Source organism: Monodon monoceros, unplaced genomic scaffold (assembly GCF_005190385.1).
Source record: "Monodon monoceros isolate NGI ecotype Baffin Bay Population unplaced genomic scaffold, NGI_Narwhal_1 Super_Scaffold_16, whole genome shotgun sequence".
In the NCBI taxonomy this organism is placed as follows: domain Eukaryota; kingdom Metazoa; phylum Chordata; class Mammalia; order Artiodactyla; family Monodontidae; genus Monodon; species Monodon monoceros.
Window position 1 is genome coordinate 26,649,484 of NW_021703772.1, and position 27,617 is coordinate 26,677,100.

A 27,617-nucleotide genomic window follows, 5' to 3' on the forward strand; every position below is an offset into this window, starting at 1 on the left:
CTTCAAATTCCAGTAGGAAAATAAGGCCTTATCATATACAAATAACAACATAGCAGATTGTATTTTATGTTGTATGTGAGATATTAACATAGTGTGATGTAAATAAAATGTTAGAATATGTGTTGAATTTGGGGCACGTTGAATTTTAGATGTGATGTGACATTTCACATGGAAATGTCCAGCAGCCTATTAAAAATATGGATTTGGAAGTCTGGATACAGGCTGGGGGTGGCAATAGGCTTTAAAACCATTCATAGATAAGAAAGAATTGAAGCAATGGAAATGAATAAATCATTTAGTCATTTGATGGTTACTTAATAAGTGCCTTCCGTGTGCCAGGTATACAGTGGTAATCAAACCAGATGTGGTCTGTGTGCTTGTTGAGGAGAAAGACAAACACGTAAACAAATATATTTAAATTATGATAAGTTCTATGAAGGAAACAAGGTGCTGTGTTAGAGACTCATGGTGCATGTGTGTTTGGTGGGGAAGGGAAAAACTCATATTTCGATATGACTGCTAGGGAAGACCTATAAAAAGTGGTTATATTTAAACTGAGATCTGACCATTGAGAAATTTGCAAGAGCAGCCATGTGGTGGGACCTGATCCTCAAGGGGTAAAGTGAAAGGATGAAAAGGAGACCAAGAAGGAAACCTTGGGCATTGCATTCCATTTGGAACTGTACAGAAGATGTAGTGACAGAGACAGAAGGATTGAGTTTGAAGGAAATCTAGACAACTGCTGTTTCATGAGCTTGAGGGGAAGGCAGTAGGAGAGGAGTGAGAAGTTAGTAATGTCAAGGCCACAGAGATGTTGAGAATTGAGAAAGAGTCATGGCAGCCAGTGGTGATCTTTTGATTGTGATTTCAGGAGAGAGGAGAGGCAGAAGTTACTTTTGAAGGGAGTGAGATGGGTATTGAGAAAACAGAGGCAGAAAAGACAGACTGATATTTTCAGAGTTGTGTGTTATATGGCGAAAGGAAGTGTAGAGAGGGGACAGTAATTTGACAAGCCAGCATGGTCAGGGAAATGGCTTATGTTGAAGAGAGCAGTGACTGACAGGCCAATGGGAAACAGGCAGTGCAGAGGAAGAACTTACAGATGTGGCAGAAGCAGTCATTGAAAATTCAAGACTTGTTTCTGCAAGATCAGGCCCTGATATTTTAAAATTTTTGTCGGTGCTGTTTATTTATATGGCTGCGGTGTGGCATGCAGGATCTTAGTTCCCCGACCAGGAATCGAACCTGCACCCCCTGCAGTGGAAGTGCAGAGTCTTAACCACTGGACGGCCAGGGAAGTCCCAGTGCTGCTTATTTTTAAATGTCTTAGTATGCCATAGGGTTACTTGGCAATTTGCTTAAATTGTACTTATCTTTCCCAGATATAAATCTATAATTAAAGGCCAATATAGAAATTTAATTTTGCCAAGATAAAAAGGTTTTGTTGGGAATTCCCAGTGGTTAGGACTCCGTGCTCTCACTGCCAGTGGCCTGGGTTCAATCCCTGGTCAGGGAACTAAGATCCCACTAGCTGCACGGTGAGGCCAAAAAAAAAAGTTGTGTTTACTTTTTTGCCTAAAAATGTGACCTGAAAGGAGTAGGAATTTAATCTTCTTCCTTTGCTTTTAAGATAACTCTCTAAGATAACTGGCCTAATGACCAATATTCTGATTGCATCTTATTAGCTCACGATCAGTATGTTTTAGTTCCAACCCACTGTATGTCAGCGCTCGCCTAGAGGCAAAAGTATCAGTGAGAGATCTTGATTTATCCCCAACTTAAACACATACCCACAAAGGCTTGCTTGATTTGTGTTTTCTTGAAAATTCTCTGTGCTTCTATAACAAATTACACAAACTGGGTGGCTTAAAACAACAGAACTTTATTCTCTCACAGTTCTGAAGGCCGGAAGTCCAAACTTGGTATCAGTGGTCCCAAATCAAGGTATCAGCAACCCCAATTCAAGGTATCAGCAAGGCCACAGTCCCTCCAGAGGTTCTAGGGGAGAATCCATTCCTTGATTCTTCCATCTCCTGGGGGCTGCCGACATTCCTTGCTTTGTGGCATCATGACTCCAATCTCTGCCTCTGTGGCCATGTTGTAATGTCCCTCTTTAGTCTGTGTAATCTCCCTCTGCCTCTCTCTCACAAGGACACTTGTGATTGCATTAAGGACCCATCTAGATAATCCAGAATTATCTTCCCATCTCAAAGTCCTAAATTAATCACATCTGCAACACCCTTTTTCCATATAAGGTAACACTTAACAGGTTCCAGAGGTTAGGACCTGCTATCTCTAAGGGTCATTATTCAGCATGATACAGAGAGTGATAAAGTGCCATGGGATATATAATACAAAGTCCATGTACAAAAAGGAGAATCAGAAAATTTTCACAAAATAAGTGATGTGGACTATTTAATATATGATGCTGTTCATTGTAGGATATCTTTGAAAATTGGAAGTGGAAACTACCTAAGTCTTCAACAATAGCAGATTGCTTTAAAAGATTCATGATGAATCCAATGCATTTGGTTTCAGGTCCCTTCCCTGATCTTTGGTCATGATTGAGTTTGTCAATGTCCCCCTTAATTTCTAGTTTTAGAAATCATACTGTATTACTTTACAGTGTATAAGAGAAGGATATCAGATATCTACCCCCTTGAGTTCTAAGTGGTTGTATCACCATGGCATGAGATCTAGAAAGGCATGAGGCAGTAGTCACAAATGGGGCAGTTCATAGGACCTATGGAAGCCCTGGAATGTGTTTAATTTGGTTAATCTATTTAATTTAAAAACAAACCTTGAATCAACTTTAAAAGCCAGAAAAATGTACGTAAACATCCATATTCCTGGATTTTCTTGAAAATTTGGAACATCTGACAATACTATGTTTTTCTTATTTCTGATTCCTTATTCCTGTTGGCTGGGACATAGCCCTTTAGATGGGATATGAGCTCTCCAGTCTTTTAGATGCACCACCACTTCCAGTTGTCTCCCTGAAACCATCTATTATTGAATCCTACCTGCTGGATTTCCTACTGTAAAGAAATCTCTCTTAAAAGATAAATGAAGAAGGCTGTCAATGTTTCCAAAAAGTGAGACGGAATACTTGTTTGTGGAAATAAATAATATTCTTGTGTGTTTAAAAATATATATCATAACAGTATTATATATATATCATAACAGTATTATATATATATCATAACAGTATATATATATATCATAACAGAATTTCATATGATGAAATTCTATGCCACTACTAAAAGTTTTCTTATAGAAAAACGTTAGATATTATTAAAAGATCAGGATCATATGTATGGTTCCAATTTTATAAAAATACATATATATATCTGTGTATCTGTTTCCATAGAAAAATACTGGAAGGTTGTATTTTTTAAATGTTTATTACAGAAGGTAAAATTGTTTTTTTTAATTTTTTCATTTTTCTCCTTTGTCTTGAATATTGCCTGTATTTTTCATATTAAATTATGAATATTTGTTTAGTTTATATCTAGAAAAATAACCTATTCTACTTGTAGAGCAGGCTTGTTAGAGGACGTAGCATTTGAGACATAGTCTTTTTTTTTTTTTTTTTTGGCCATGCTGCTACGTGGCTTGTGGGATCTTAGTTCCCTGACTAGGGATTGAACCTGGGCCCTCAGCAATGAAAGCACGAAGTCCTAACCACTGGGCCACCAGGGAATTTCCGACATAGTCTTTTAAATAGCTAAGCTTTTGAACAGTAGAGATAGGGGGAGGAACCAAAGTGAACAAAGGCAGGAAAGGTACATGGACAAATAATCTGAGGTATATAGTAGGCATTGAAATGTCTTCTGAGTCCAGTCTGAGGGTCTTGGAAGCTAGTTGGGCCTTGTTATGCTCTATAAAATCTGGTTAGTCTATGTAATCTCAATCAAATATTCATTTGTATAAATAGTTTAGCATATGTCAGACATGACTTTTCAGTGCATTTGTGTGAACGTTCCTAATATTAGTTAAATGTCAATTTTTATAATGGTGTAACCAGTTTGAATTATCACAATAGATACATACTTACATAACATTTGCATAGTTCATTTATTACCAATTAATGAATTTTTTATCCTCTCAATTATAGTGATTTGCAAGGAGTGAGAACAAATGCCAGAAAGGATGGAAGTGACTGGATTCTCAATGGAAGCAAGGTGTGTAAAGATGGGCTTCCATAGCCCTCCTCCCCGGAGTCATGTTGTGGGTAACAAAGCCTCAAAGACTACTCATCATTGAGTCTCTCAGATCTAGGGACTCACACAGGAACTGAGTTTACTTGAGTTGGCACAGGAATTGAACTGCTTTGTTTTGGAGACAGTAAAAATTGTACAACATTTATGTTACGTGAGATCTATTCCTCTTCTGTGTTCCTTTTGCATGCCCCCTCACTAATATGAAAAACGTTTTAGCTTCCAAACAGCCCTTATCAAACCAGAAAAGGAAAAGGTGAGGTTCACATTGTCCAAATGGGGACAAAGAGTTAATAGTTAATGAATTTGATGTTGGTAAGAAGTGGAAGAAAAGACTTATAAATAAATATCAAGAAGAGTTTCAAAAGATGTTAGGAAAGATATTTCTGATGGAATTTGAGAGCCCTTCAACGCTTCTGAGCCTCACATCAACCCACTGATAAGATTGGAGAGCACCTCTGATTAAGGTTACAGACAGGCTCAGAAGTAAATATATCCTTCAGAATCTAATATCACTGATGGCAGAGGTTTTTGTTTACCTAAAACTGTGTCTGGTATACACTCAGTAACTATTTGTTGTTGACTGAATATTAAGTGAAGAAAAGATATTCATTGTCTACACTAAGGAAACCTTGCTAAAAATGTTTCAAAGCCTGGTGAAGAGCTAATTTTTGTTTTTATTCCTTCAACGTTTAAAAAATATTTATTAGTTGTAGACTAATACCTTCGCATTTGCAAAATCACAAGCTTGAATGTTGTGACACTTAAATTGCTATGAAATTTTCTAAACAGTCACTTTCCGTACTTACATTGTTAAGGACTAATAACAGTTTGTGGACTGACAAACTGTTCATCAGTCTGATGAATACGTTTTGAGTAGCCCAGTTCTAAAGACCATTCCACTATCTAGTTTCATAGTTATTATACAGAAAAACAATGTCTGTGATGTCAAATAAATTTGGAAAACATGCTCTACTTCTCACTTTCTGAGAGGCTGATACGCATCATGAACTTCTAAGAGTTGGATATAGTATGTCTTTTGCCCTAGGAAATTCTCTTTTTATAGACTTATCTTGAGTTACTGTTGTTTTTCAAATATACTTTATGAAATATTCATCTACATTATTCATACTAAGGATTATAATAAAGCACTAACTGTGATATATAGTCAATTAACTCTTTGCACACAGAAGGGCTTGTTTTGACAGAATAGGGTATTTGGTCAAAAGTGAAATGGGAACCACACTCTTCTATGACTCCAGCTTTAGAAAGGCCCAGCAGGCCCAGTCTGCTCAATTAGACTCTTCAGTGGGAACCACCCAGGAAAGTACCTCTGATTTTCAAAAATTCTATTAGGAAAAACAAAAACTTTAGAGGAAGCAAAAGTAAAAGAATGAGTAAGTAAATATACTACATCAATAAGATGATCTAATATGCACCCATTAAAGCATCAACACAAAATTTTTAGTGGTATAGGAAAATAATTATATTAAGTGAAAAGACGATACTAACATTTAAGTGAAGTCTGCATATAAAATGTAAATATAGAATAATTTCAACTATATTAAAAGAAAAAAAGACCAGAAAGGAAGTTCACAATGATATTTATAAGATGGACTCATGGAAGATTTTTTTTTCCCTTTTTCTTTATAACACTTTTTCTTTATGTACTATCTACACAACATCTACAAAGAGCGTATGGCATAGGCATTCAATACTAAAAAATAAAATAAAAATAAAAAAAATATTGACCTCACTAGGGTTAATCTCAGCCCTATTAAAAGTTTTGACTGTCATAATTAGGAAAGAAATCAAGAAAGCCCTTTCTTACAAAGAGAATTCTCTTATAATTTTATTAGGAAAGAGGATCAGTCATGGTAGAAATACTCACATTAGATATTAGTAACATAAAGGTACTAATTCCTGGGTGCTCTGTGATTAAAAACAAACAAAAAAGCACTATTTCAGCAATTCAACTGTGGCAACTACACAAATGGTCATTATTATCTTAGACAGTTAGGAAATTGGGAGACCTGAATGGCTTTTGAGGAAGAGAGTGGTGTAATGGAGAAACACTGTAGAAAAAATTTTTACCATAATTTTTTTTTTGTTTTTGGCCCGCTGTGTGGCATGCGGGATCTTAGTTCCCTGATCAGGGATCACACCTGTGCCCCTGAAGTGGAAGAGCAGAGTCCTAACCACTGGACCGCCAGGGAATTCCCTAGAATTATTTTTGAGGAATATATTTTTCTCATTTATTCAACAAACATCCTTGAAGGCCTACTATATGCCAAATACTATACTAAGCACTGAGGATAGATATATGAATAGGAAATAGTCCCCGCCCTCAAGGAGCTCCTAGTACAGAGAGATGTTGAGAGTCTTTTATTGTTGTGTCACTTACAACCATACCATCATCATTGCCTTCATTTGCTGTCATGTAGATAACACTAACATCATTAGCCCACTTCCCATTATTTGTAAGAATCAGTGCTCTGGATTTTAGAGCATAAATCTTATTATAAAGGACATGGATGGTAGGTGATGAGAGTAACCAACACCATTTTATACCTGACCTATTTCAAAGGGACAGAGGCAAAATTAGATCATTTGAATCTAGCTTGGAAAATGCTAAGATGATGGTAAATTCAGGATGCTATGGGAACACTTAACCCAGCTTGGGGAATTTGGAAGGACGTTTTGTTTTTGTTTTTTTCAGCCGCGCTGCGTGGCTTGCAGGATCTTAGTTCCCTGACCAGGGATTAACCTGCGCCCTCGGCAGTGAAAGCGTGGAGTCCTAACCACTGGACCGCCAGGGAATTCCCTGGAAAGACTTTTTGGAAGAGGTGGTGTCTGAACTTTGTCCAGGTTGAGTAGGATTCATTGTAGCAGAGTTGGGAAAGAGCCCCCCAAGTAGAGGAAACAAGATTTCCAAAGACCCATAGATGAGGAAGAACTTAGAATATGGGGGACAGCAAGTAATGCAGTAGAGTTAATCTACAGAAAACAAGTGAGGGGAAAATTGGATAAGAGATAAGGCAGGAATGTAAGCTAGTGCCAATTTGTGATGAGTTTTATATGCCCTGCTAAGATTTAGAATTTATCCTGAAGCTATGATGAGGTATTCAAAAATTTTCAGATGTGAAAGTAGTATGATTAGATTGCATTTTTGAAAGATCCCTCTGACATCATGATGGATAATAGAGTTGCACAGAGATCAGTTGTAGGAACTTAACCAGGAAATGATGAGGCCCAAAATAAGGTAATGGCAATAGAAGTGAAAGGAAATGACTGGATTTAAAAAGTGTTGAAATGGGTTAGAGAGAACTAGATGTCAAATTGAATATGAAGCAGGATAATAATGTGATTTACTGACACCGTTCACTGACACAGGGAAAATAGATTGATACTCAAGATTAAATAGGAGTAGGGGTGATTAAATAGGAGTAGGGTATTCCTTGAGTCATCAGGTGAAACTATCCAGAAGCAGGTGTGTATACAGGTCTGGAACCTAGCAAGAAATTTGACTTCGATAAAGATTTGGAGTCATCAGCATATGGATAGCAACTAAAGCCATGGAAAGTGGCTGAGAGGACCCAGGAAAGATACAGAGTGAAAAGATAATTATTCATATTTGCTCTGTGTATATTTGTTTTCTGAATAAATACTATCTGATAAACTAATATCTCTGTTATTTTATCCCTTCTTAATCAGCATCTTCCTTATTTAGGCCATTTGGAAAGAGGTAGGCCATCCATCATGAAATCGAAACTATGCCTTTTCAAAAACTGATAAATCTGAAAGTACAAATACTTTAATAGTATCGTGCCATTCAAAGGAGATTCTGTTTTCTCACCTGAAACTTCTTTCTAAGATATGGTTTATCATTTTTATAGACAATTTTGTTTTAATTGGAAAAGAACATAATAATGTTAATTATTATTATTATTTACGATACTAATAGTGGGAAGAAAATGAATAGAGTTCATTCTTTGAAGCATTGGATAATTTCCCCCTACTCTTTACTAACCTCATGTATGAATAATCAACACTGCAGATATTCAGAGAGAGTACAGAGAGAGGTATGAAGCATGTTTTGTCCGGTTTAGTCTTCTTGAGTATACTTTCCCCTGATCATGACTTACACATGGACCTGAGTTATTGTGCAGCATCACAGTATACTTGGGGTTTTTCAGGTATTCATCACTAATGGGTGGCTAAGTGACGTTGTGATCGTAGTGGCAGTCACAAATCGTGACGCTCGCTCTCCTGCCCATGGCATTAGCCTTTTTCTGGTGGAAAATGGAATGAAAGGATTTGTCAAGGGACGAAAGCTACATAAAATGGGACTAAAAGCCCAGGTAAGTCATAATGTAAATTTGTTTTCATAATATAAATCATTTATAAATATAATTCATATTTATTATTTATAAATAATTGAGTTTACTCAATTATGCTTTATATATGGAACTACATATAGCACAATCATACCTTCCTTCCTATGCTGGATTCTTAAAATATGCTTTTCAGAAATGATTATGGAAATTTATTCCACTGTTTATGCAACTGTGGTCAGCAATTGAAGTGAATCAGGGTATTTTGAAAATCTGCTTTAGAAAATTAACTGCATGATAATACCCTCTATTTTTGAAATTGAAGAAAATTATGAAATAAGAACAGAAAATATTTTTTCTACTATTTGGTAATTATTTGGTAATTTTTCATTACCAAAAAGAAAAACATGTTTTACTTGATATGCATTAGAAATCCTTAGTCCTCAGTACCTGCAGAATTGGACGGTATTAGAGCTAGAATGACAGTGTATTGCAGTGGGAAAGCCACTTTTGGAATCAGATAGACTTGGGTTTGAATCCCTGGTTTACCACTTACCAGTTGTGATCATTAACCACTCCAACTTGGCTTCCAGTTTGTTTTGTTTTTGTTTTTTCAATGGAAATAATAATCACCTCATCAGGTTATTGGGAGATTTCAGTGAGATAATTCTGTATTCAATTGTATGATCTCTTAGGATACTGCAGAATTATTCTTTGAAGATGTACGTTTGCCAGCGCGTGCCCTACTTGGAGAAGAGAATAAAGGCTTCTATTACCTCATGCAAGAGCTTCCACAGGTCAGAAGTATTAAAGAGTCCGTCTTTTGATTAGATAATGGACTGGAATAGAATAATATAGAACTATATAAATCCATGCATACAAAACTTGTGATATGGCCAGTCATTTGAGTATAACTTGAAGTTGTAAAAAAAAATATATGACTTTTTTAGGCTGGACATGTGAATAACTGAACTCAGGGATATCCAATCAAAGCTTATAAGTGAATCAGGAAAATAAGATTTTCAGTTCTATGATTCCTTCTTGGAATGATTTTAGTGTCTTAACTACAAATCAAGAATTTTTAGCTCTTTGTAATGAAATATCAGCCAAAATATTTACCAGGTTTTTTTTTTGGGGGGGTTGTTCTTTTTTAATAATACCTGGGAATCAAAGAAAGCTGTTAAGTTCAGACTAAAAAGTTTTAGCCACATAGGGTCAGCCCTCACTTCCGTGTTTTTTGGAGTGTCAGCATAAGAGGATGCATCTGTCTGGTGACGATCACAGCATGCACTAAACATGAAATGGGACAAGGACTAGGGTCACTGGCACAGAATAGAATATGAAAATCACCAGCAAGATGGAATTAAACTGACTATGGCTGCTTTGCACTAATTCAACCTATGCCCTTTAAAAATGTTGATTTCCTCAGGTATATTAGATGTGTGGTATGCAGAGATCAATAAATAAAAATCGACAACTTTGGAATTTCTTTTCCCATAGATGAGTAAAGAGAAGAGGAAAATAAATTACTTATATACCTATATAAAGACAGTCATTCATAAAAATAAAATTTTTTTTAGAGACATATATGTGTCAAAATAGTCTTAGAAATCTCAGGGGGAGTCTTTTCTTATAAAGAGTTAAGAAATAATCTTTAGGAGTTTTATAAAGATTATGCAATTTATTTTCATTGAAATCATGTGAAAATCACTTGTGTAATTAGAATAATGTTCAAGACCTAATTTTGGGGTTATAGGAAAGGCTACTGATTGCTGAGTTGGCAGTTTCAGCCAGTGAATTCATGTTTGAAGAAACCAGGAACTACGTTAAACAAAGAAAAGCTTTTGGGAAAACAATCGCACATATACAGGTAAGCTTGTCATTAGTATTAGATAGTATCAGTTTACTCATCTGAGATGGGTCTAGGCTAAACATGAATATGGAGAAATTTTCATACAGGTGGTATCGACTGAAAAAAAATGCACAACTTAAAAGTTGAGAATTGTGTTTTATTTGGTGCACAGCACTAAGCATGTAAGCACGAAATACAGCCTCTCAGATAGCTCTGAGGGACAGTTCCAAAGCGGTAAGGGAGGAGCCAGGGTACATAGGAGTCTTGCAACAGAAACCAGGTGGTCGGAACATCAAAAGATCACTGTTAATTAAAGAAAACCAGGCTTCTCAAAGTAATGAACTTATCACTTTTCTATGTATGGGAAGATCCAAGAGTCTGTGCTCATTGAAATGACTCCTCTGATATGCACCTTAACTATCTAGGGCCAGTATCCTGCTTTTCTCCATCCTGACTCCCCTCAGGGTGCACATTTGGGGGCTGCTGCAGTGGCTGCTGGCTTGATGGCTGCAACATCCATTGTTTATCTATGTGGCAGGCAACATTTTTCATCCACGGTGACATTAGAATCCATGGAAGTGGATGAGATCACTTAGGGAGAGAGTAGAGATTAAGACAAAAGAGACCCTAGGACAGAGTCCTGAGAAAAAAATTCCAAGATTTAAAGGTAGGATAGGAAACTAAGAGCCTACAAAGAAAACTGAGACAGCTAGAAAGGAGAAAGCAAATCGGGCAAGTATTGTTGTAGAAGCCAAGAGAAAAGAGGACTTCAAGTGGATGGAAGCTACTTAGAGGGAAAATGAGATGAAGGTCAAAGAGTGCCCATTGGACATAATGATATGGAGGCTATTTCATAAGAGCCATTAATGGACTGGTGTGGTGCCAGACCCCAGTGAGTAGAGCAGTGAATGGAGATGAGGAAGTCAAGATACTGATGAGTGGCAACTCTTTCCTGAGTTTGGCTGTGAAGTCGCTGAGAGAAAGGATGGTAACTAGAAGGCAAGAAGAGGAGGGTGAGGAGGGAGGGAGGGAAATATGTGGAGATCAAGTGAAATATTTGGAGATTATTAATTTTTGTTATTATTATTAGGATGAGAATGCTAGAGCATATTTTAATACCTAGACAAAGGATTTAGTAAAGAGGGAAAGATTGTAGGTATGGAGAGCATAATTAACTGCATATGATCTTTGAGACAGTGTGAAGGTGTGGATGCCAAAGTTTCAATACATGGAAAGATAGGCCTTCCCATCCTGACAGGAGAGGAGTTTCCTCCACTGAAACAGGAAGGAAGGAGGAAAGGATGAGCAAGAGTTCAGCTCCGTTGGTAGAAAATTGCAAAAGCTCTCTTCCAGAGACTTCCGTATCTTTCCTTATCAATAGGGAAGAAAGAGATGTGAGTGAATGGGGCATGGAGGTAAGGAAGGTTTGAAATACCTTCTTCAGAGTGAGAGACTGAACTAACTAGAGACACTTACAGTAAGCTTTCTGGCAGTATTGAGGACCCAAATCAGGTTAGTGATCGTGCACTTATAGTGGAACCTCCTGCTTTTTTGTGTATTAGCTTTACTAAAAGTGTTTTGCTCCCCAGGTTCAAGCACAGAGAAGGTGGATGATTGTGTTTAAACTTCCTGGGTTTTGCCAAGAAGTTTAAGTTATTTGCAGAAGAACTCAGTATATGGTAGCCATAATCACTAAAATATCAATCAAATTTTAGACCCTCTAGTCTCTCCTTAAAATGAAGGAACAGCTTTTAAGTAATGCAGTCATCAAAAAAACTGGAGTTGGAAGTCTAATTGAAAATTTCTAAGTGGAATGTCTTGGCTGAAAGGTGTTGTGAAGGGAAAGGGAAAGATGAAATACTTTGTTAACTTTTTAGGACAGCATTATAGAAGTTAAGTTCAGGTGTGGTTTAAATCCTAGTACAGCTACTTAAGTCTCTGTGGTCTATGCAAGTTGTATTATCTCTCTCAGAAGTACTTTCTTATTGTTAAGATGTGAGTAATATGAGTAGCTACCTCATAGAGTTGTTATGAAGATTAGGTGAGACAATATGCTTCTAATAAAGTGCTTAGAATATTGCCTGGCAAAGCGAGCTTCCATTAAAGTTAGCTATTACAGTTGACCCTTAAACAACACAGGTTTGAACTGCACAGGTCCATTTACATGTGGATTTTTTTCAATAAATACATTGGAAAAACTTTTGGAGATTTGTGGCAACTTAAAATGTGCAGACGAACTGTATAGCCTAGAAATATCGAAAAAATTAAGAATAAAGGTATGGCACGAATGCATAAAATATGTGTAGATACTAGTCAATTTTATCATTTACTACCATAAAATATACAGAAATTTATTGTGAAAAGTTAAATTTATCAAAACTTATGCACACAAACACTTATAAATCATGCAGTACAGCTGATTGCACTAGGCTACCATAAAGCAATCATATTTCTGTTTCTTTGTTATCGATGCATGAGTCTTCTTACCGATAAATTACATTTCTTTTTCATGTAATTTTTTCATTTTGAGAAATGTTGATATACATGATTTGTTTCACTGAGCAAGTATGTATTGATTGCCTTCTGAAGGTTGTGTGTTCAAATGTAATTTGATAGGCATGACTCTGGAAATACACATTATAACCTCCTAGCAACACAAAGAGAGTGATACTACTTGGTATCACTCTGACTTTCCCAACTGTATCCGAAGTGGAATTAATGTCATTTGCTTCTCAAAATGTTTATTAAAATACTCATGCCTTTAGCCCTATTCTGGATACTATAAAAAGTGAACCAAACAGACATATTTTTCCATCCCCTTGGTAATCTACACTTCCTGCGTTTATGAACTTCATATAAAATCACAACAAAAATGACTATAATATTACCGAGATTGCCTGTATAGCTCAGAACATTAAATGTTATTTGACATTTAACCATGAAAAAAAACTAGAAAATCGGTATAATATTTACACATAGGAGGAAAAGTTTCTTCCAAAATATTTATTTATTTAATAATATATATGTGTATATATGTATTTTGATAGCAAAAAGAAAATAAATATTCTTAATCCTTTTCAAAGCAAGTGCCATTTTATTGCTGCCTTCTTTCAAAGGTAGTTTACTAAAATTTCACTAGGTGGCAGTAGCATTCTGCTTCCACACGTATCTATAGCATTGGCGGGAGCCGTATTGTTTTCCCAGTAAATATGTGGTTCTGAGATTTCTGAGATATTTCTTCTAATCTTCTTTTTTATATAAATAAGTATCTTTGAATAATATTTTCATATTCAATCTAGATATGTATTCAGAGAAGATGAATAACCAATAAGTGCTTATACCTCCTGTTACAGAGCTGGATATACAATGGTTCCAGTATTAAATTGAAATAGGAGACCTTTAAATGTTATATATTATATTTGGCAAAATCTCATTTTTATGACCATATAACGATTCAGTTTCCTTTCTCTTTGATATTCTTGAATTTTGAGCCTTTCTGACCACTTGCATGCGTTTCACGAAATTTATTTTCTTTTTTTTTAATTTTTTTTTAGTAGATCTTGAGTTTTTAACTTAATTGTGATGCTATGTATTTATTTATTTATTTATTTGTGGCTGCATTGGGTCTTCATTGCTGTGCGTGGGCTTTCTCTAGTTGTAGCGAGCGGGGGCTACTCTTCATTGCGGTGTGCGGGCTTCTCGTGGTGGTGGCTTCTCTTACTGCGGAGCACGGACTCTAGGCACGCGGGCTTCAGCAGTTGCGGCTAGCGGGCTCTAGAGCGCAAGCTCAGTAGTTGTGGTGCGTGGGCTCTAGAGCGCAGGCTCAGTAGCTGTGGGCCACGGGCTTAGTTGCTCCGCGGCATGTGGGGTCTTCCCGGACAGGGGATCAAACCTGTGTCCCCTGTATTGGGAGGCAGATTCTTAACCACTGTGCCACCAGGGAAGTCCCTAAAATTTACTTTCTTTTTAGAATGGAGACCTACCATACTTAAGTTGCGATAGTTACAGGATTTTCATGTTGTCTCATCCATACTCTCCATAGCTGCTGTCAAGTCTCATGATTTTCTATGGAATGGACAATACAATAGTAAAATTCAGATATTAAATAATGATAATGTCTGTCATTGATTGATGTTCCCTATATGCCAGGCACTGTGCCACATGGATTGTCTTTTTTTTCTTCGCAACTCCATATAATAAATATTATATTTATCCTTATTTTACAGATAAGGATATTGAGGCATGAAGAGGTTAAATAACATGCACAAGATTAAAAAAGTATTTGAACTCTGGAACCTACACTCTTAATGCATTCACTAGTTTTACTACCCAGAAATCTAAGGTAGATAGACTTTTTCTGTTCTCACCTCTTTCACCCATGGGCAATGAAGTGAAAGTTCAGTGTTCTTTTCTAACACAAGCTTTAGTTATTTCTTGTGTGGTATGTGCTCTTGATTCTAAGGGGACAAAGTATTAGGGAAAAAATAGGAGAGGCAACAAATAACATTTCTTCTTTACATTTCTCCAAAAAGGGAATATTTCGTTCTTAGACCTTGAGTGTGGGGTTAATTAACTATAAAATCAGGTAGCAAACCTAAGTTGTTGTAGTTTATACTTGAGTTGTAATATATTAGAGTACACCTAATGGTGATGTTTAAATGGAATACTGGGCTCAATAACTTCTCCAAGGGGTCTTCCAATTCCATGATTCTAAGAACTGTGTTATTCAGAACTCTTAAAGAGATGCCATCTGATCCACTTTGCAACTTTAGGGAAACTTTTTAAAATAAAATGCTAGCTGCAGTATTATCTATGAGTGACTATTAATGAATGTTAAAAAATATTGCTGTGAGCATGCTGATCATTCACCAAAAGCACCTGCTAATAATGTGTGGTACAGTTATTACCTACCATTCATTAGAGAACAATTTCTGAAAGCATGATGCAGTGTTTGCAGTGAAGAGCAAAGACTAAATCTGTTTGGTAACACCCAACTCAATGCCAAGAGTATGTAAGTATTTTATCTCTTATCCCCCCGAGAGTAACTTATGCACTCTTGCTGGCATTAATTCTGTCAAACCTGTTGACCTGAATGCACTGAAGCAAGAATTTTCTAAATGAGCCCATTCTGGTCTGAAATTTAACTTCAGCTTCTAGAAGCTCCTAGCATTTCCATAGAAACACCTCTCTTATGAGATAATTGGGCTTAGAGATCTTGAATCTCTCATATTGTAAATAGTAATTTCTCAAATGTGCCATCGCAGGGTGGGGAGGCGGTGTGCAATAGTATCTTGAGAATTGTCAGATTCCCCCTTATGTTCCAAATGAAGTGTCATGGGCAGTGTCATTGACCTACACCAAGAGTAAGCCAAGACCTCAGTTTCAGGGATTTTCATGGAATATATTAGTCATCTGTGTTCAATATATGGAAGGGTATTCCCCCGCTTTTTCATTTCCTGTTATCTTCAGATTCTTCTGTGAGTACACTTGGATGTGTGGGGTGGGGGTGGGAAAATTTGTGCTGATTAAAGTTTAGAGATTTGGCCTCATTAAATAGAAATGGATAGAAAGGGAGGTAGAAAAAGTAAGAGAAAGTATGAGAGAGGAAGAAAGTTTTGGTAAACCTGGCATGTTCTAAATTAGAGGCCAGGATACAAGAGGTGGAAAAGTGTGGTGCCAGCCTCCCCACTGCTTGGCTTTAGAATCATTAGATGCCAGTCACATTGTCTATTTCTAGAACAGGATGGAGTAAGCCCATGGGAAAGGCAGTCAGTTTGGGTTTTCCATCAGCGTAGTAGTTATGTTCATACACATATGAGGAGTCTGTCCCTCAGAGCTCCTTCTCCAGCTGACAACACCCTGGTCTTGCCTGGTCCTGGGTCTTATTATACTCCTTTTCTACTCTTTTCCAGAAATGGTAAGAACCCAAACTGTCTCCACTACAATGATGCTTTTAAGGGTTTGGTTTTGTGGTTTGAGATTGCTGTAACAAGTAGCAAAGGCAGGTCAACATCCTCTGAATATCTGGTCCAGGAAGCCTTCTTCTGAGAATGCAATCATGGCTTTGGACTTGCCATTACGTACGTTGGGTGCATTCATAATTTCTAGTTTGAGTTTCACTGTGCCACCAAGTTAGTGCCACTGTCATTAACTTCCATGCCTTTTATTAGCCACAGTGAAGGTCTCACTCATAAATTCCAAGCAGAATGATCAAAACTCTGTTCCTATCTGAATTTCCACAAGGAAGATAGAGCCAGCTGACCATAGCTGAGCCTTGAACTTGAGCTCAAGTAGAACAGGGTGTATTTTTGGAGGTTACCCAAAGTGGAAAGCCAGTAGTATTTCAAATACAAGCCGGTTTCCTGAAGGTGGTTCAAGAGTTGGTGCCAAAGAGACCACATGAAAACTCAGAGTTCAAGGTGTGAGAGCCAAGAGTCAGGAATGCAAGAAAATTTGATTGAAGTTAGAGCAATCAAGAACAATTGAGGATGGTCTAGATAGAATGATTTCCAAGAATACTATTGGTTGTCTGTGGCCAGCAGGAGGAGGTATATGTGTATGTTATCGCTGACAATTCCAGACCATTCAGTTCAAGTTAGAGACTGTGCAAGCTATTGAAAGAGATAAGAGGGAGGGCAGGGAAAGGTGGAAGAGGTTGGGGGGTACTGGACTTTGATGTCATGAGTGTTCTAATTCTGTTATTCTCCCATTGAATTCTACAGATCTAGATTAAATACTTTGCAATATAAAATAATAATGTCTAATAAATATTTTTGATGTTGTCCCTCCAGCTTGTTATTTTATTACTTTACTCCCAGACAAAAAAGCAGAAAATGTGTATACTTAATTTCATTAATAGAGAAAAATTCTTCATGGATTTAGATTCTGGACAAAAATAGGTGTTTTCAACAGCTGTACCTAAAGGACTGTACCTCAAGATGGTGTTCACCCATTAAAGTCATGCTGTTTTTCGAAAAGTTCCCTAGATGGTCTAAATGTTTTAACCTAAAACATGAAATGTTATTTATCTATTTATCTACTTTTGCATCTTATCTTTTAGTACAAGTTTTCTTAGCAATGAAATATAGTGGGTTTTTAATTTGAGCTGTTTAGTTAACATATGCCTCTTTTTGGAGAAAAAAAAACAGTAATTCCACTTTTGTTTTGCTCTAAAGATATTTTACTGTATAATTTTTGATATGCCAAGTGACTCAAAATATGCTCTTCTCCTATGCTCATCTTTTCCTTTCATTTCCTTTAAACTCAAGACAGTGCAGCATAAGCTAGCAGAATTAAAAACACACATTTGTGTAACCAGAGCTTTTGTGGACAGCTGTCTCCAGCTGCATGAAACGAAACGTCTGGACTCTGCCACTGCTTCCATGGCGAAATATTGGTATGCGTGCTATGGTAATTAAAATGTGGTGTTTGCACAGATTGTTATGGAATTCCTCCAACTTGACACTCAGCCTTGAGGGTCTTAAAGGAAGAAGGCTAAGTAAATGAAAACTAGCAATAAGAACCACCTTTTTAAAAAATGCTGAAGGGCCCCATTAAACATATAAATTTATAATGTGCTAAAACTTACTCAAGTTGGTTTTTAACTTTTAGCTTGCCATTGAAAGTAAAATATTAAGAGACTAAAATAGGATGACTGATTAGTTCATTCAAATAGTAGTTTAATCTCAAATTATCTGAAGAGTGGCAGTATAGTGAGATCACAAAATTACAGTAATACTTAGAGTCCTGAGATAGAGTCCCAATTCTTTCATTAAATAACTGCAATTAAATTAAATTATTTCTGGGCCAACATTTTGATATCTGTGAAATGAGTAGATTGGGCAGGATTTTTCTATTTAAGATGTTTTCCATATCTAAGAAAAATTTCTGAAGATTTGACTGTCCAATCAAAAGTTGTACATGCTCTGTTAAGCAAAAGGAAAAAAAAATGTAGTATAGAATGACTTTCATTTGTATTAAAGATGATTAGCAATGGTATTAAAGATGTGTTAATGAAAAAAGACCCCTATAAGGCTTTTGTGTATTTTAGGATTTAAGAACATAGTTTAAATCAAATTCTGGAAATGGGTTTTGTTTCCTCTTTTAAAAACAAACATTCTCACATCTCATTAGCCCAAAAATAACCTGGAAAAAATTCCTGTCATTATTCATTAACTTGTGTTCAGTCAGAAGTAGAATGGGGAAATATGCAGAATAGTGGTTTATGTAATGATTCCAAAATAATAAAGTTGCCAGGTTGAAAAGTCATGTGGAATTACTAGAAACTTGCACTTTTGTGGGAGACGTTTTACATTTACATTTTAGAGCAAGTTTTTTGACTAGTGGGAAAAAGAGTAAAAATATTTTAGATATTTTTGGAAAAAGAGATATTTGGATATCTGTTGGCCTTTTTGTTTTTTGAAAACACCAGGTTTATAGACATACTGGTGTTTCATATTGGAGCAGAGGGAGCAAGTAGTTTTAACCCAGCAAATATTTTACTAAAATACTCGCCAAATACAAAAATGTATAGAATTCCAAATATCATTGCCCCCTGAACCTTGTCTGTTAATCATCATATTGTTACTGTATTTCTCAGGAACATCCTGACCTGTCCTATGGCTTGAGTTAAAAATTATTTTTTATAGGAAAATGTGTCTATGCTTACCTTTTCTTTATATTTCCCACTGTTGAAAGTAAGTTGAAAAGATTTTGAACTAACTTGTATTTTATGTTAAGATGAATAAAGTTCCTACCAGCCATCTCATGGATTTTAACAATAGTTAAAATTGTTGTGATAAGATCAGAAAAGGGTATTTCTCAAGCACCTCATGTTAATATACATGTACTTCAGGAATAATAATTCCCAAATAATCTTTAATAAGTTTCCTATATGATAGTAGGTACTTTAATAGAGGTCTGCCCTCTTAGGTTTTCACTTTTACTTTCAGTTTATTTATGAAAAAACATTTTTTTCAGTTACTAAAATTCAGAATTGCAACCTTTAGGTAGGAAGTGACACATTTGAAGAAAAAAAACACATATTACACAAGGCAAAAGAAAATAGGTGACTGTATAATTATTCAGTTAACTTAGATCACATAGAGAATCTGCATAAATTAGACCAAATTCAAGTTTTTACTATATTCTTTTCAGGCTTAAGGTAGCCAACACCTAATAAATAGTCTAAGCTTTCTACATTTTGTTTCTAGACTTAACAAAAACCCAGCCAGAAGTATAATTGATGAAGAAAGTATTTGTTATATGAAAATTCTCTTGAGATTTATTTCACGTGGAATTTATATCAATCTTCTCTGGTTGGCTAATATGCCTAATTTTAATTGTTTGATAAATGTAAGCATTTAAACAATCATAAATAATTTGTTTCCTGATTGTAAAACATCTCATGAAAATTCATTTCAAATGTTCCTTTTCTGCTTTTTATTTTGGTCATCTAGGGCATCTGAGTTACAGAACAGTGTAGCTTATGACTGCGTGCAGCTGCATGGAGGCTGGGGATACATGTGGGAGTACCCAATTGCAAAGTGAGTATGCCTGTTGTGTTACACTTTTCTGGGTGGTGTGAAGAGAAAGGAAAATTTCTTTAACTGTCCTTTGTCCATTGAGTACAAAGGGAAAGGAGGTGCAAAATCTTTGTATTTTTCAGCTGACTATGGAGTGTGTTCAAGTAGGTAGAAACAGCTTCATGTTATCAGCTCACCACTAGGATTTTGTCATATTTTTAAAAAGTGAAGATGTACTGCATTATACAATATACTACATATAAATGTAAATAAATATAAATATATAACATACTAAAGCTTTATTTGAATCATTATACAGAGGGATTAATATCCCTTTTTTATTGTTGAAAAATATTTTATTATAATTGATTATGGTTAATTATTCAGGTTTTTTCTAGTTTTTTACTGTGACAATGCCGCAATAAACGCCTTCATACATTTATCTTAGGTACATGTGTGTTTGATTACAACAGGACAAAGTCCCAAAAGTAGTACTGCTAGTTCAAAAGTATGCATATTTTAAATTTTAATGCATTTCCAGATCATTTCCTCCAGTTTGAAGCAACTCGTACTCAAATGAACAAAGTCTAAGGATGACTTCTCCTCCTAAGCTATGAATGTTATTGCCCTTTAAACTTTAAGTGAATCTAATGGGTAAAAAATAGGTTACTATTCTTCCTTTAATTTACATTGACTATTAATCATTTTATTTTGTTTTATTTTATTTCATTTTACTGTAGTAAGAGCACTTAACATGAGATCTACCCTCTTCACAAAATTTTAAGTGTTCCATACAGTATTGTTAACTGTAGGCACAGTGCTGTACAGTAGGTCTCTAGAACTTATTCATCTTGCTTAACTGAAACTTTGTGCCCATTGATTAGTAACTCCCCATTTCCCCCTTCCCTTAGCCCCTGGCAGCCACCATTCCTCTTTCAGTCTATGAACTTGACTATTTTCGATACCTAATGTAGGTGGGATCATGTAGTATTTGTCTTTCTGTGACTGGCTTTATTTCACTTAGAAGAATGTCCTCAAGGTTCATCTAGGTGGTAACATATTGCAGAATTTCCTTCTGTTTAAGGTTGAATAGTATTCCATTATATGTTATACTACAGTTTCTTTATCCATTCATCTGTCCATGGACATACAGGTTGTTTCCACATCTCGGCTGTTGTGAGTAATACTGCATTGAACATGTGAGCGCTAGCATCACTTGGAGGTCTTGATTTCAATTCTTTCAAATAAATACCTAGAAGTGGGATTTCTGGATCATATGGTAGTTTTATTTCATTTTTTGATGAATTCCCATACTATTTTTCGTAGCAGCTGAGATGCACCACTTTGCATTCCCTCTAACAGTGCGCCAGTATTGCAGTTTCTCCATATCCTCGACAACACTTGTCTTTAGGCTTTTTTGTTAATAGCCATCCTGACAGGTGTGAGATGATATTTCATTGTAGTCTTGATTTGCATTTCCCTGGTGATTAGTGACATTGAGCATTTTTTCATATACCTTTTGGTTGTTTGTATGTCTTCTTTCAAATTATCACTTTTTTAAAACTAAAAAAAAAAAATAGACATTATAGAAAAATTAACCTGCATATAAAAAGGATCTAAGTTGTCATGTCTTAAAACTTTTATTGTCTATTTTGCTCTAAAAATAAATCAAAAGTATTATTTTTTTCTAAGTAGAATTTGTACTTCCTTCAACTTTAAAATAAACTATAGCCTTTTTATTTTATTATATATGAATATTCTTGTTATCATTTCGAAGCAGTACCAGTTTGTCAGTAGGCAGCATCCTCTTCCATATTTCTTCCTCCATCTCCATAATTTCTTCTTTCCCTCTTCCTATAGTCTTTTGCCTCAGTAATCTCTCCATGGCATTTCTCCTCCTCATAGCAGAAGATATATTTTTCCTTTTATTTGGCAATATTTTCAGTTTATAAAATTTTCTCAGGGAAGTTTTTGCTATATAGAGAGAAGTCCAATTTAGTTTTGAATCTGAGAATGAGAATGCTATGAGCTTCCAAAAACTTCTTATAATTTTAATCTAAATACAGAGTATCTAAAAGAGAAAAATTATCAAACTAGTATTGAAACTTACTTTCAAATTTATCATTTTGGCAAGCATAATTGAAAACATTTGATTTGCTTATAGTCCTTAATGAGGAAAATAAACATTTATTCAAGTTACATTAAAAACAGAAGCTCCAGAAGTTCCAGCATAGAGCTTCTGTTAGGTATAATTTACTAATTTTCTGTAGCCACTGGGCAGCTCAGAAAGCTTTAATCACAGGGTGTATATAATTTATAACCTTTTATAAAAACTCAGCAACAAGTAGGGTTTTTCCTTCCTTCAGAATGTAGGCATGAAGTAGCTAAGTGATTTCCTTTTCTTTATCAATCCTTGGACTTGGATTTTGGTATATCCTTCCAGAACTACTTCAAACAGGCCTTAATCAAAAGCAGATTTTTTTTTTTATCTTTGTATAGTCATGAAATCAAAGTAAACACTGAGTTATGCCAGCACAAATTAAATCATCTCTGGAATTTTTCCTGTGTGTTTTCATGTTTATTCATAATATTAATCCACCTTATTGACAATATTCAAAATGCTAAGAAAGTAAAATAATAATGGGTGTTTATATTTTTCTACTTAACTGTGCTATTATAACTGCTGCAGGGTATGTAGACATGTCATGGCTCAGTGCTTGTCTAGTTTGGTTCGGTTCCTAAGAAAGGCATGTTAGGTGAAGAGGAGTCAACCATCTACATGGTCCAAGATTAGAGCGTAGCATAAGTCTTGGTCTCTGTTTTCTCGGAGGCAATTCCATCAGGTCAATAGCAAGCAAAAATTGTAGCTTGATGGCTTATTTGAAATCCCTAGTTTCAGTTTGAGAGACTTGACATTTCCTTTCAGGAATAATAATCCCCTTGGCCAGCTTGTTGGTTTGAAGACTGTATGAATTTTTAAACTAGACTGCTATTTCTCTCCCCAAAGACATAGGGAAGGAACTTTTCATAAGATAACGAGAGAAAGTAGTAAGATAATATCAAAAAAGCTAATTAGATACATTAGGCAGTATGTGGATGAAGTGTACAGACTTTGATGAGATAGAAAAAAATCATTCTAATTGTGTTTTTATATCCTAAGATTAAGCTATGTGTGTGTTGCTGAGTCTTGGTTTCACAGATCAAAGAGGTGCTTTTTGCTTTTTGGTTTTGTTTTATTTATTTGTTTTCTGTTTGTTTAAAAATAACCAGTCTTAAGCATGTGAGTTTACTTCAGTCTTACTCATTAGGCTTGGGCCTATAACAAGTGAGGCTTAAGTTTTGCGATTTCAAGACCTGTCTGCAGTGTTAGGAAGAGAAGCCTGAGATAGCTTCATCACTGTGGGGTTAAACATTCCTTCTGCTGCCATTCTCTGTTAATTTTAGTTGATGACTGAATTTAATTAGTAACCTATAAAAGGGCTACTGATCTCTGTCAATTACCTACTCCATTGGAACTTCTTTAATGTGAAAAAAAATATGCCCAACCTGATCCAAAAATGTCTAAAAGCATTGAGATTGCTGAAGTAGGCTGAAATGCCAGGTAAGTCCTGTAAATGAAAGTGCTAGATTTTGTGGGCAACAATGGAATCTGTTCAAAAGAAAAAATATATTTGAAAACACATATGTCTCTAGATTTCAAGTTTCATAAGAAAGCAGCTATTGAGACTCTAAAACTCCTTTGTAATACAAGAAGTCAAATCAATAAATATTTACTGAGCGCTCACTGTTTGTAAGGTTCCGTGGTGAACGTGGACAAGGAAAAGTTCAGAATTGGTCATGTTCCTAGAGAGCTTGCACATTTAATTTGTCTCAAATTAAATTAAAAAAAAATTTAATGCTTGAAAAAAATGCCTTTGAATTTGTCTACTAGAAAAGTCCAAAGCTCAGTAACTAATCTTACATTTCTGGACCAATGAAAATGTTGAGATGTAATAAAAAAGATACTTGCCAAAGTGGCAGGATACCTACCTTTTCATTCCAGGCTGCCAATGATCTGTTATTTGACCATTAAATAGCAACCATTAATTAGTATATGTATTAACTTTTCAGCATCTCAGTTCCTTTACCTGCAAAACAATAATAATATTTATCCTCCCTAATTCCAGAGCTGAGAGGATAAAATGACATGAGAAAAGGTAAAACCAACTATATAGTGTTATGGTTGCTGTCATCATTACCAAAAGTGAATTCCTTCTTGTTTTTTTATGGCAGTATACTCAGCCACTCAGTATTTCAACCTCATACATTACTGGAGTGACTGTTAATCATTTCCAAAAAATAAGTTACTTGTTAACTTTGTGAAGTAATATTTTCTGAGGCATCAGTTTATACTGCCGATGGCAGCAGTAGTGATGGGAATCTAAAGGATGTTAGAAAATATGTACTTTCTTTTCTCTTTTGCTTTTTATAAAACCAGTAGATTTCAGCTTTTGGGGGGAAACGTTAAAGGTAACAAGATATTAAGACATTCCATCCATTTCTAAATTTACAATTGCCCTTTTTGGAATGTTAATGTGCTGAATTTTACAAAATTAAATCAAAAGAAACATACTTAGAAATGTTATTTTGAATTTGTAATCTCTTCAAGCAGGCTAAAACAAAACTATACAAATGATCAATATCTTAATAGAATTTTATAATTATACCAATCTAGGGTGGATGCCATACAGAAAAAAAAGTAATTTACAAAGAACTTTTATTGTTTGGATTTCATTAAATGAACACTTTAAAGTAATTAATAGTTACCTGGTAAGACAAAATTTATAATTTCTAATATCTTTTGTTTATTCATTCAATCATCTTCTTATTTATCCAGAGCTTATGTGGATGCCCGAGTTCAGCCAATCTATGGTGGTACCAATGAAATAATGAAGGAGCTAATTGCAAGAGAGATCGTCAGTGACAAGTAGACATCTGCCCACATCCTGGAATCCTATTACAACTAATCTGATTTTAAATCTACTCAAGATAAAATACCACCTGGAAAGGGAGGGAACACTAAACATGTTTTTATATGTTCTTTCTACAGAGAAAGAAATCAAATACAAGATTAACACAGTGGGAGGAGAAATCTTTGAATCCAAATATCCTAAAGTTTTCTATTTTAAAGGTTGGTAGGATCCTAAACCTTTCCAATTAAAAGGTTTAACTTTTAATTTTTTGTATAGCTAAAAGGCAAAGATTTTCTGATTCTAGAAGCCTTAATGTTTCATTTATCCCTAAAATTCTAAAAGAGCGTAGTCACTTAGATCTTTAAAATTGAGGCAGAAATAATTTTGTTATTATACTTTAAAAATGGGATTAATAATATTTACAGCACATTGACTTTAAAAAGGAAAAATAAATATAATTTACAATGCAAAATATGTTTAGCTATCTCTTAGTCCAAATTCCCCCAAACAGTGGTTTCTACCACCCTATCCTAAACCTCTGTTTTTAAGTAATGAAACACTTTCTTCAAGCCAAAGCTTATGCCGAGTCCTTGTGAAATCCTGTTGTGTGAAGAGCTGCTCTGGTTGAAGCAGGAAGCCTTCCTACCTTATAGCCTTAGAATCACTAGACTCAGCTAAGCAAATCCCCACTAGAGAATGCCACTGGTTGCCTCAACCACTGACCCCTGGGCTTTCAACAGATTTCCATCCCAGTTTAATTTCTAGGAGAACACAGAATAATCCATCATCCTTTAGTTTCAAGATATTGGTGTATTTATAGGTATCAAAACAGTGACTTTTATTTTGAAGCAGTGTAAGTTTTTAATTAATTTAACAGATTTACACTTTGTGTCATCTATAAGCCAGGCTGTTAAAAATATGATGAGAAATATGATTTAAAAAATTGGCAAGATCCCTGCTAATAAGTGAATAAGTTGTAATAAATAAGGTAAGAAGCAAGTAAATAAACAAAATAATTTCAAATAATGATAAAGGCAGTAAAGGAAATAAAGTAAGCATTTAAAGTAGGAAAGTGAGGAAATGACGTTCGGTTTGAGACTATTATCAAAAAATAAGCCATTGATTTGTAAACTGCTAGCATCATCTTAGTACTTGTTTTTCTTTGCATATATTGCTGAGACAGTGAATAAAGTAGTTTTTAAATGGAAATAAATAGGTGTATTCTTGTTTAACTTAAAGAACCTAAACATTTTATTTGGTGTTGTGGGTATTAAGCATTGTTTTTTTTTGTTTGTTTGTTTTGTTTTTTGCGGTACGTGGGCCTCTCACTGTTGTGGCCTCTCCCGTTGCAGAGCACAGGCTCTGGACGCGCAGGCTCAGGGGCCATGGCTCACACGCCCAGCCGCTCCGCGGCATGTGGAATCTTCCCAGACCGGGGCACGAACCCATGTCCCCTGCATCAGCAGGCAGACTCTCAACCACTGCGCCACCAGGGAAGCCCCTAAGCATTGTTTTTTAATGCAGTCTTTACAACTGGGTAGAGCAGAGAGTAGAGAAAATACTTTGATACCATTCTATCCTAGTCTTATATACCTTCAATTTGCTCTTGAGTTGAAGTTTGTATGATTGCCAACTTGAGTCCTTGCTCAGTAAATACCACGCAAAATTGGTTAAAATAAATTCTTATTAGATATTACTGTATTTGCCACTTTCACCTCACTCCTACTACCAGGAAACAATACAGAATTAGACCAACCGCTCCAGCCCCAGCCCCAGCCCCTTTTGCAGGCTTACAGGAAACTAGATTTTAGGAATTAAACATCTGTAGGATAAACAGTAAAGTAACATAGTAGGAAATGCCTGCTATGTAGAGGTGGACAAACCTAGGTTTGAATGATGACTCTACCATTTAGCAGCCATTGGACCTTGGGCAAATTATTTAACTTCTCAGGATTCTTTCAAGTGCAAATGACAAAGAAACCCAATTCAGACCATCCTAGGCAAAAACTTTGAGTGTGCTAGCCAAAATGAATTGTAGAGCAGCTCATACAATCTAAAGAACTGTAGGAACTCATGTCTCAAGGGCCTGATTGAGGTTCAGGACTGTCAGCACTTACACTATATCTGTTTATTTCTACTTTTCTTTGCAAATTGGCCTAATGCACACTGCAGAGAAATTTCATCATAGGGCCTGTAAAAATGACCTTGGGCTGCTCCAGACCTACATCCTTCAGCACAATATCATTATAAGGTGGGGAAAGGTGCACTATAATTGACAGTCTCATCAGGAGCACACAGACTGGGGGAAGCAGTTCCTGAAGCAGAGAGTGGTATTATCAAAAGAAAGAGAACAGAAAGTCTACTGGGCAGCCCTTAATCACACTCACACACACGCACAGTTATTACGGTCCACTAGAGCTAGGAATAGGTTCTTGTAATTTTTCTATATCAGAAAGTGAAAGGATTTCTAAGGTAGGATATTTTCTTGGAATGATCCCTGAGATCTGTTTTCTATCTCTTCTAAGCTAGTTGTTTATCTTGCAAATTCAGTCTTCTTTTGCACCCCCAAAAGAAGCCAGTGTTGTAGCATGAGCTTACAGCAAAAAGCAAAACAGGGAACTCAGAATGTGTTCCTTAACCTTCTATTTAGTTTTCATTTCTTAAATAGCTTATCTTCGTGTTTTGCTTGTATGGCTTTGATAGTTGTCCCCTAGGGAAGGAATTTATCATCTGTA

General features: G+C 35.7%; 1 protein-coding gene across 1 annotated transcript in view; it reads left to right on the top strand.

Moving 5' to 3' along the window:
* The window catches only part of ACADL (acyl-CoA dehydrogenase long chain), a 37,537-nt gene extending 12,502 nt beyond the window's left edge, over positions 1-25,035 (top strand). Inside the window, exons 5-11 of the mRNA XM_029225957.1 lie at positions 4,118-4,184; positions 8,417-8,581; positions 9,250-9,351; positions 10,311-10,424; positions 17,675-17,802; positions 19,865-19,951; positions 24,807-25,035. Of these exons, the coding sequence (XP_029081790.1) occupies positions 4,118-4,184; positions 8,417-8,581; positions 9,250-9,351; positions 10,311-10,424; positions 17,675-17,802; positions 19,865-19,951; positions 24,807-24,900 (757 nt within the window). The 3' untranslated portion in view covers positions 24,901-25,035. The remainder of the gene's footprint in view (positions 1-4,117; positions 4,185-8,416; positions 8,582-9,249; positions 9,352-10,310; positions 10,425-17,674; positions 17,803-19,864; positions 19,952-24,806) is intronic.
* The last annotated feature ends 2,582 nt before the right edge of the window (positions 25,036-27,617 follow it).